Raw genomic sequence first — 11,415 nt, forward strand, 5'->3', positions numbered from 1 at the left:
GAAGCCATTACTCCTCCTACCACTCCCTCTAACTTATTCATACCAACCATCCAATGTTCTTTCTTCATTTGTTTTTATTTTCTAGTTGGCCTTGAATGAAAAGGGTAAACACCATAAGATGAATCGGTGGGGATAGACCAGCTTTGGCTGTCAAGCCTTGCTTTGGAAATCTTGTACCTCGCATTATTGTCTTTTACTCGATTACCTAATATAGGGTTCCAGTTTTTTTGCTATAGGTATGTATTTCGCGTTGATATAAAAAATGCTTACGGTCTGGATGAATTATTCAGTATCGTTGGTCGATAAAATATATGAATCCCGACTCCTTGTCTAGGTAAGTTGTTCGATCTGTGTCGTTGAACTTGCTACTTCTTGTTATGTTCAAAAATAACTATATTAAACCTCTTCTAAAGGAAGGTGGATACTCCCAAAAATCAATCTAACGTTCTTTAATATATATATATATATATATATATATATATATATCTATATATATATATATATATATATATATATATATGTGTGTATGTATCTATGTGTCCTTAAATAAAATATGAAAGGCCTAACCTCTCAAGATTCTGATTCCCAGTATGGCATCCGTAAGGGAATGTTTCTGCAGGTCTTTTAAAGCTTTTTCTCAATTTTGGTCTTTTTTTTTGTGATAACTATGCTGCTGCACTAGACATATCAAAACCATTTGAAAGAGTGGAAAAATATGTTATTTTTAAGGTAATCTCATTTGAAATCTATTTTTCTGTCTGCCTCTTCATTCCCTGTTTTCTTTCTGGCTTTTCTTTAAAAGCTAATTTAACTATTCGTTGTTTTTTTATGTCTGTAGCCTGTGCCACCCTACAGCAATCTATTCTGTCTTATTCTATTTTCCTACAATCAATAATTGATCTAGCATAGCAGACAATACATATTCTTCTATACATTGTTATGTAGATAATACTTCTCTGCGATTTACTACTTCCCTCTCCAGTTGACCATCATGAAAATAAACTCAATTCTTCTAAAATGATTGTTACAAAACACCTGACTTCTGAACTCTCTATCATATTCAACTGGACCAGAAAAAAATCTAGTGTCGTTGTGGTCCATCAAGACTCTATTTCTCTACCTGTCCACTTGATATAATCTTCTACATTTATATTTTATCTTCTGCAATTGCACATAACTTCTTTTCTTCTGACAAGTTTATTTTCTTATTATTTCGTCAATGAACTTAGCTGAAAACTCATACCTAAACTATTGCTATAGCAGCCTTAATGAATTTGTATATGTTCTAAACCACCTTTCAAGTTATCCCCGCTGAAAAAGCCATAGATAGATTAACTATACTAAACACGGACTTGCAATAGACTCACCATTGTCCTCCATTTTTTCCATATACGTACATGGAGACTTGCAAAATATGCTAAGTGATATGAACAAGGGAAGTCTCATAGTAGGTTCGAAGATGAATAAGGATAATAAAGTGGGAATACAAAATTATATGTTATATCATTTTATTTTGGATGTTCTGTTATTGTCATTAATCCCTTGCATGGCAGTGGGGATGCCTGGTGTATCTTTCTACAAGTTCTTTTCTTCGGGACGACCAAAATCTTCATTTCTGGAGTAGAAGAAGGAAGATTCAGCACAGGGAATGGCAGCGAACTGATCCACGCAGGTCAGCTCACTCTGGTCGAAGACTCTGCCCTCGCCACACATGAAACTATACTGGTGGGTCTCGACGCGTCCGTCATCAAAGAGGTAAGGGTTACACACATGGAAGATTTGGCAGTTGTTGGCTTCGTCGGCGTAGAAGCCGTATGGGCGGTCACCGCATGCGAAAGAAATGTCGATCTGACCCATCAGGATGGAAGCTCCGGCGGGAAGGTTGAAGGGCTCGAAGACGCCATCGACAGGGAACTCGGAGTCGGAGCTGCGGACCTGAGCGGAGAGCTGGCTGCTTCTGTCCTGGAAAGAACTCAGCTGGCTGCTTCTGTCCTGGAAAGAACTCGACTGGCTGCCACTGAACTCAGATCTAGATTGGTCAAACTGGTTATTTCTGTTGAAATTGGCCACGAACTGGTTGCCTTGAGAGTTGGATTCTTGGTGGAACTTATTAACTGTTTGTTGTTGTCCTGCACCACCAAAGAAACCAAGTCCGGCAAGTCTCACAGCAGGAAATTGTGGCTGTGCCGAGATGACAGCAGCAAGGAAAACTGAAAAGGATACGAATGATCAGATATCTGTTCCTATAAGTCCTGCGTAGTAAACATAGCTCACTCTTATACAAAACGCCCTTTGAACCTGCGTACTCGCTTACAGGTACGTATCACTTACCAACTGCAAGAGGATACATATTGAGTGTTGGCTGGACGGATTCAGAATCGAATGCTTGTCACAAGCACGGAACCGCCTTTATGTACTGCGTGGTGTTGGTTAGAAAAGTGAGCCTTCTCGTCAAGGTGAGTCTACCACCACCACAGAAACGACCATGGGTGGGGGGGGGGGGTTGCCTAAATTATCTGAACGTGAGGCTTTCAAAAAAAAATTAAATGTCTCAGATTTATAAAAAAGTTTTAATGTAAATGTATTTTTCAAGAACACCAATGGAATAACACATTTGCTTATTGATAGCAGTACTAAATGTCAAAAAGGATGAATTTACAAAATTGGTAATAAATTCTATATAGATGTATGGATGACAACAATTCCAGTGGTATAATCAAATATGTAGAAGAACAAAATCATCGGGTAAAGCTGGGCCAACGCCCAAATAATTTTAGTAATAACATGGTCATAAGGAATCTAATGAAATGTAGTGGTCTACACCACCCAGGATCATAATGAAATATACACCATGGTTTATACGAATTATATAATTTCAACTATAAAGAAAACTCTAGATTATTATGTATACAATAAATATTTTGTTTCCCTATGTAACACCTAGGCGTCTCAACGTGACTCCAAGGTTTCCCCAAGCGCCTATGATTTCCCTACGGGCCTCCAGGATATGTGCAAGAAACTATGGCGTTCCAGATGACTAAATAGTGTATCTACATTCTTTATACGGATGCATTTATATAGTACTCCAATCCTCTTTTTCTATGTACTTTGCACTGAAGATGTAATATACGGAAGCGCTTTGCTTCGTTTGATTTTCTTTCCCAGTCGTCATTCATACATATATTGTATATGTATATAAATAAGTTATGATTGTCTGGCAATAGAGTTGTTGCCGTAACGTTGCGACCTCCATGGTCTTCTTCAGAGGACTTGCTGCATTACATTTTGATCACATATTTTATAATAGTAGCGAGAGTGTACCCGTAATGGTATGATTGGTTGGATATGTCAGGTTGTCCCTTTGAATACCGATTTAGTTATTTAGATACTTGCTTCTTTTGAAACGCAGACAAACCATTCCTTGTCCTTGTTGTTTTCCTTGATTATAATGCACGCAGCTTCCACCGTCTTTCTCATCTTCTCAAGTCTCTCGTCCAGTATTTCTACTTGCCTCCATTAGGTGACGATTTAAGGTGCTATGCGTTCCATATGTCCTAGGGTCATTTTTGTGTTCACTCAGGCGTTCCTCAATTCCTCGACCTGACTCGCCGAAGTACGATGGGGGACAACCGCCGCAGGGAATGCGGATCAATGATAATGAGGCTATTACAATTATTAACATAGTTTTTAAATATTTTTCCTATCATACTGGAAGACACTTTCACCTTTCATTGAATAATTACTCACCAATAGCTCCGATGTTCATAGAATAAGGGACATGTATGAATTGTGACTTATTTTCTCTCGGGGCCTGGACATTTGATCTTTCGTAAAATTTCTTGAATTTTTTCAATGCTTTGATGATCAAGCCTCCGGGGTATTTCAGCTTCTTAAAATCCTTCTTGACGTATATAAATTCGACTTCTGGGAGTCCATTACCACTGATACGAAAAGCTCTGATAAAGAAAACTATTAAAACACCAGTTTAGATTCGTCTGCTGTGTGCTGAGAAATAATAGATGAAATCATCCCTATTGGTGTGTGTTGTATTTACCAAAAAAAAATAACTTTTCAAATCCTCTATTTATCAACGTGTCTAAAAAAGGTAGCTTACACTCTTTTTCGACCTCAATTGTGAATCGAATGTACCTCCTCACAGCGTTGAGTCTTTACCTTACCCTCTACACTGGTTCCTTTTGGCATTACCACAATTATATAAACCACGTACCTGAGCCAAGTGATACCTCTTCCCATGAAGTTAATATATTTGTCTGTTTCTAACACTTTCATGAACAGACAGGCCATAGCAGTCGATAACGGACTACCCATTGCGAGACCTTTGAGGTGTTTAAATTCAGTGTCATTGAACATTAAGTATCCAAAACTTACACATGGAGATAAGCTTTAAGAGAGTGTCGCCAGCGATCATTCGAAAAATTCTGGTACATGAGCGAATTTTAGGTAAATATTTCAAAAGAATCTATGATGGTGGCAACACTCATACAAAGTTATACAACTGTCTCTTTTCTATTTTTATACAGCATTAGAATAGATCAAATATTGGCAACATCTGGCAACTCCATTACACAAAAAACATTCTGTATATTGAAATAGCGTCAAAATTTCTATTGCTATTTCGTGTTTTGCTACAGATTTGTGTTTATAGAGATATTTGGCAACTCGTCCCACCAGTATATTTCACAAAGACAATGGACAGGGCACCAGTACTCTTGCAAAGATCAAAGTAAGGTGACGTCGCTCCTGGCGCTCTCACTGTACGCAACAATTTTGATTCCTCGCTCTGTATTGTTGCTGTGATCATGGAGAAATGAACAAGAAACGGGAGAGTGAATCGGCAGAATATAGAGAGGGCCCGTGAGTGCCTGAAATAGAAAAAAGAAGAAGGAAAGAGAAAGAGGAGAAAAGCAGCACAGCTGCACCCATCACTCCGCAAGCATCTACTAGCCACGCCCACCTTATACCTCCTCCATCCACGCCACACCACTCACCCTCACCTCACACCTCATCAGCAAAGAAGAGGAAATTGGAGATTTGCTATGCATGGCAACAATCAAACAAATGGTCGCAAAAACCGGTTGCGAAAACTTAAATCCCCGTCCTGTAAAGTTGATGTTTTTGTTCTTTTTGTTGTAATATCATCGGTTGTTCTCTATGGACTTTTGTCATTTTTGTTTCATTTGAAAGAAAACATCATGCTATTTATTTTCTGCAGTAAAAATAAAAGATATTTGATTTTTTATTAAACCTAAGTTTTTATTTCATATTAAGCTGAATGATGTGGAAGTATTTTCCGTTAAGTAATTAGAACTTCACTCGAGCTCACTATATCTTCACTAAATCTTCACTATGCCTTATATATACATGGAAGGAACACAATACCCTGAGGAACTATGCACTAATGTAAGGGATAATTATGCCTAAGTTCATTAAACACATATTTGAACGTTTAATTTCATCTACTCTGTAAAGCGATGCGACACTCCCTTAAATAATCAGAACTGGAAGAATACCATCATTTATATCTGCAGCCACTTTCTTTACTGCCACTAGGGCATCATTTATGGAAACATTTGTAAAGCACGCTATTGACCAGTTTTACGATAACAATATGAATATAAGTTTAGAACGTCAATGATGTTTGTCGGGAATTTACAAACTTATATATATTACTAAAGATGAAACTATCCAACTTATACAAACCACTACTAATGTTTAATAATACTGCTTTCTCAACTATTTCTGTTGACAATTGAATTCCAACATAAAATTGTCAACAGAAATATCATAAAAAGCAGGTTTATCAAACATTCTGAAGAGGATAATTTCAATATTAATAGCGTCTTGTATAAGTTGAATAGTTTTATCATTGGTCATATATGTAAATAGATTACGAATATCACCCGACGCCTGTCAGCTAGAGGGCCTCGTCTCAACGATTTTGTTCTATTCCTCTCTGTTTTGATATCTTTCCTCTTACCCATCATTCCCAGAACTTCGTCTTTTCTTTATAGCGCTTCCTCCACACCGTCAATCCATCTCTTTCTGGGTCTACCAATTGGTCTTCTTGTGTTAAGCTTCCATGTCAGTGCTTGTCTTAGCAGTCTGTCTTTGTCCATTCTCATGTCCGTACCACCTAGTTCTGTTTGTTTCTATGATTTTCATAATATCTGTTATTCCAAGTTCTTCCCTTATTTGCGTATTTCTGATTCTGTCCATTTTCGCCAACCCTTTTAAACATCTATGCACTTTCATCTCCGCTGCTCCTATCTTTTACTGTATTCCGTTTTAGTTGTAAGGTGACAATCTAGATTTCTCTAAATTACTGACTTTTCAGTCGAGCTCTATGCAGGCATAAAAAGTAGACATTTCTTTTAGTTTCTCATAGCAGATGAAATTCACCAGATACCCCTTTTCTAGGTCTAGTATTAAGAATAACGGCAAGAAAACACTGAATTATTTATATCGTTTTATTCAAAAAGTTCTGCTATTATCATTAAACGTTTGCATGGTAGCAATGGCTGTAGATACTCCCTACAAGACCTTTTCTTCAGGACGACCGAAATCTTCGTTTCTGGAGTAGAAGAAGGAAGATTCAGCACAGGGAATGGCAGCGAACTGATCCACGCAGGTCAGCTCACTCTGGTCGAAGACTCTGCCCTCGCCACACATGAAACTATACTGGTGGGTCTCGACGCGGCCGTCATCAAATAAGTAAGGGTTACACACATGGAAGATCTGGCAGTTGTTGACTTCGTCGGCGTAGAAGCCGTATGGGCGGTCACCGCACGAGAAGGAAGCTCCGGCGGGAAGGTTGAAGGGCTCGAAGACTCCATCGACAGGGAACTCGGAGTCGAAGCTGCGGACCTGAGCGGAAAACTGGCTGCTTGTGTCCTGGACAGAGCTCAACTGGCTGCTTCTGTCCTAGACAGAGCTCAACTGGCTGCTTCTGTCCTGGACAGAGCTCAATTGGCTGCCGCTGAAATCGGAACGAGACTGGAACTGGCCGCTGTTACTAGAGCTGGCCTCGAAAAGATTGTGCTGACCGTTGAATCTTTGCTGATTATTTTCAACTACCTGTTGCTGTCTAGCGCCACCGAAGGAACCGGGTCGAGCAAGTTTAACAGCAGCAAACTGTTGTTGTGCCGAGACGACGGCAGCAAGCAAAACTGAAAACGAAATAAATGATTAGATATCAACTTTTACATATCCTACACATCATATATACAATCTATCTTTGCCAAGAAGTCGTTCTATCTCTTAAGAGCAACAACACATTTAACATTAACTTACTAAGTGCAAGAGAATTCATATTGAACGTTCACTTAGCGGATTCAGATTCGAATGCTAACCCGATGCATGGATCCGTTTTTATGTGCTGCTACTGAGCTGATTAGAAAATTTGGCTTCGTATCAAGGTGAAGCCTGTCCCTATTACAATCACATCCAGCGCCATTGGAAAGGTGCAGCAGTAAAACTTATTCAAATTCTGAGTTCCTACTGTAGTTTTGGTTGCACTATGAAAATGCCACGGCAAAGTTATAGACACATGATTGATTTCATGTATAAAGTCAGCATAATTTAACTGAATATAATTTGGTGAATGATCATTCTGGATACCAAATGAAGAAGGTTTAAATGATCAACAAGTAACATGGAGTGGATAAAAAGATACGATGATAAGACTTATATTACCGTTTCTTCACAGTGTCGATTTTATATATTTCGCTTTGGTTTACAATAAATCAAATGAAAGAAAACGCCTACAGGACATTTTCAATTAATGATAATTGTGACTGAAAATATATGAATAAATAAATACAGTTAAAAATGAAAATTATTCATCAGTTCCAAGAAAATCCCAAATAATTGTCCAGTTACATTAGATATAAAAGGTTATCAGTTACCAAATTGGCCCACATTATCAATCAATGGTCGACTAGAATATGATAAATTTAGAAGAAATTTACTCACATAAATGATCAACAAGTAACATGGAGTGGATAAAAAGATACGATGATAAGACTTATATTACCGTTTCTTCACAGTGTCTATTTTATATATTTCACTTTGGTTTACAATAAATCAAATGAAAGAAAACGCCTACAGGACATTTTTAATTCATGATAATTGTGACTGAAAATGTATAGATAAATAAATACAGTTAAAAATGAAAATTATTCATCAGTTCCAAGAAAATCCCAAATAATTGTCCAGTTACATTAGATATAAAAGGTTATCAGTTACCAAATTGGCCCACATTATCAATCAATGGTCGACTAGAATATGATAAATTTAGAAGACATTTACTCACTTCTGTATATATATAAAAAAAATGTATAGAAAACTCATGGATATAAAAAGATGAAGACCCAACGATTGGCATCTAATACATTTAAAAATAAAATAAATAATGCCCCATTACAAATCGTTAATTAATAAATATATATATATATATATATATATATGTATATATATATATATATATATATATATAATATATATATATATATATATATATATATATATATATATACATGTATAAGCTATTTACTTCTGCCCGGAATGGTGCAAAACACATCCATAGCAAAACCAAACACTTATATCTTTAAAAAATGTCTAACGCTTGGTTCTTCTGATTCTTTACATGATCTGTGGCTCATGTTGATTGTAGCTAAGGCAGAGTTATATATTAATCTGGAAATCATATCTATTTTTTAAAACACACACTGGAAAAAAATTATAGTTCTGAAGCCATTACTCCTCCTACCACTCCCTCTAACTTATTCATACCAACCATCCAATGTTCTTTCTTCATTTGTTTTTATTTTCTAGTTGGCCTTGAATGAAAAGGGTAAACACCATATTATGAAGCGGTGGGGATAGATCAGCTCTGGCTGTCAAGCCTTGCTTTGGAAATCTTGTACCTCGCATTATTGTCTTTTACTCGATTACCTAATATAGGGTTCCAGTTTTTTTGCTATAGGTATGTATTTCGCCTTGATATAAAAAATGCTTACGGTCTGGATGAATTATTCAGTATCGTTGGTCGATAAAATATATGAATCCCGACTCCTTGTCTAGGTAAGTTGTTCGATCTGTGTCGTTGAACTTGCTACTTCTTGTTATGTTAAAAAATAACTATATTAAACCTCTTCTAAAGGAAGGTGGATACTCCCAAAAATCAATCTAACGTTCTTTAATATATATATATATATATATATATATATATATATATATATATATATGTGTGTATGTATCTATGTGTCCTTAAATAAAATATGAAAGGCCTAACCTCTCAAGATTCTGATTCCCAGTATGGCATCCGTAAGGGAATGTTTCTGCAGGTCTTTTAAAGCTTTTTCTCAATTTTGGTCTTTTTTTTTGTGATAACTATGCTGCTGCACTAGACATATCAAAACCATTTGAAAGAGTGGAAAAAATATGCTATTTTTAAGGTAATCTCATTTTAAATCTATTTTTCTGTCTGCCTCTTCATTCCCTGTTTTCTTTCTGGCTGTTCTTTAAAAGCTAATTTAACTATTCGTTGATTTTTTATGTCTGTAGCCTGTGCCACCCTACAGGGATCTATTCTGTCTTATTCTATTTTCCTACAATCAATAATTGATCTAGCATAGCAGACAATACATATTCTTCTATACATTGTTATGTAGATAACACTTCTCTGCGATTTACTACTTCGCTCTCCAGTTGACCATCATGAAAATAAACTCAATTCTTATAAAATGATTGTTACAAAATACCTGACTTCTGAACTCTCTATCATATTCAACTGGACCAGAAAAAAATCTAGTGTCGTTGTGGTCCATCAAGACTCTATTTCTCTACCTGTCCACTTGATATAATCTTCTACATTTATATTTTATCTTCTGCAATTGCACATAACTTCTTTTCTTCTGACAAGTTTATTTTCTTATTATTTCGTCAATGAACTTAGCTGAAAACTCATACCTAAACTATTGCTATAGCAGCCTTAATGAATTTGTATATGTTCTAAACCACCTTTCAAGTTATCCCCGCTGAAAAAGCCATAGATAGATTAACTATACTAAACACGGACTTGCCATTGTCCTCCATTTTTTCCATATACGTACATGGAGACTTGCAAGAAATGCTAAGTGATATGAACAAGGGAAGTCTCATAGTAGGTTCGAAGATGAATAAGGATAATAAAGTGGGAATACAAAATTATATGTTATATCATTTTATTTTGGATGTTCTGTTATTGTCATTAATCCCTTGCATGGCAGTGGGGATGCCTGGTGTATCTTTCTACAAGTTCTTTTCTTCGGGACGACCAAAATCTTCATTTCTGGAGTAGAAGAAGGAAGATTCAGCACAGGGAATGGCAGCGAACTGATCCACGCAGGTCAACTCACTCTGGTCGAAGACTCTGCCCTCGCCACACATGAAACTATACTGGTGGGTCTCGACGCGTCCGTCATCAAAGAGGTAAGGGTTACACACATGGAAGATTTGGCAGTTGTTGGCTTCGTCGGCGTAGAAGCCGTATGGGCGGTCACCGCATGCGAAAGAAATGTCGATCTGACCCATCAGGATGGAAGCTCCGGCGGGAAGGTTGAAGGGCTCGAAGACGCCATCGACAGGGAACTCGGAGTCGGAGCTGCGGACCTGAGCGGAGAGCTGGCTGCTTCTGTCCTGGAAAGAACTCAGCTGGCTGCTTCTGTCCTGGAAAGAACTCGACTGGCTGCCACTGAACTCAGATCTAGATTGGTCAAACTGGTTATTTCTGTTGAAATTGGCCACGAACTGGTTGCCTTGAGTGTTGGATTCTTGGTGGAACTTATTAACTGTTTGTTGTTGTCCTGCACCACCAAAGAAACCAAGTCCGGCAAGTCTCACAGCAGGAAATTGTGGCTGTGCCGAGATGACAGCAGCAAGGAAAACTGAAAAGGATACGAATGATCAGATATCTGTTCCTATAAGTCCTGCGTAGTAAACATAGCTCACTCTTATATAAAACGCCCTTTAAGCCTGCGTACTCGCTTACAGGTACGTATCACTTACCAATTGCAAGAGGATACATATTGAGTGTTGGCTGGGCGGATTCAGAATCGAATGCTTGTCACAAGCACGGAACCGCCTTTATGTACTGCGTGGGGTTGGTTAGAAAGGTGAGCCTTCTCGTCAAGGTGAGTCTACCACCACCACAGAAACAACCATGGTTGGGGTTGCCTAAATTATCTGAACTTGAGGCTTTCAATTTTTTTTTTTTTTTTTTTAATGTCTCAGATTTATCAAAAAGTTTTAATGTAAATGAATTTTTCAAGAACACCAATGGAATAACACACTTGCCTATTGATAGCAGTACAAAATGTCAAAAAGGATGAATTTACAAAATTGGTAATAAATTCT

General features: G+C 37.4%; 2 protein-coding genes across 2 annotated transcripts; both read right to left on the bottom strand.

The window, feature by feature from the left end:
- Positions 1–1,497: 1,497 nt before the first annotated feature.
- On the bottom strand, positions 1,498–2,369 carry LOC143021341 (uncharacterized). Its single transcript, XM_076178769.1, has 2 exons — positions 2,332–2,369; positions 1,498–2,210 (listed from the first exon to the last, which is right to left on the bottom strand). The coding sequence occupies exons 1-2, from the start codon at positions 2,348–2,350 to the stop codon at positions 1,576–1,578; spliced, it is 654 nt and encodes a 217-aa protein (XP_076034884.1). The 5' UTR covers positions 2,351–2,369; the 3' UTR covers positions 1,498–1,575.
- Positions 2,370–10,233: 7,864 nt separating this feature from the next.
- Positions 10,234–11,111, bottom strand: LOC143021331 (uncharacterized). The gene is made up of 2 exons (XM_076178738.1): positions 11,068–11,111; positions 10,234–10,946 (listed from the first exon to the last, which is right to left on the bottom strand). Exons 1-2 carry the CDS (start codon positions 11,084–11,086, stop codon positions 10,312–10,314), a joined length of 654 nt encoding a protein of 217 aa, XP_076034853.1. The 5' UTR covers positions 11,087–11,111; the 3' UTR covers positions 10,234–10,311.
- Between the last annotated feature and the right edge of the window lie 304 nt (positions 11,112–11,415).

This window comes from Oratosquilla oratoria, chromosome 42 (genome assembly GCF_046742065.1).
Source record: "Oratosquilla oratoria isolate Oo_2021 chromosome 42, ASM4674206v1, whole genome shotgun sequence".
Taxonomy (NCBI): domain Eukaryota; kingdom Metazoa; phylum Arthropoda; class Malacostraca; order Stomatopoda; family Squillidae; genus Oratosquilla; species Oratosquilla oratoria.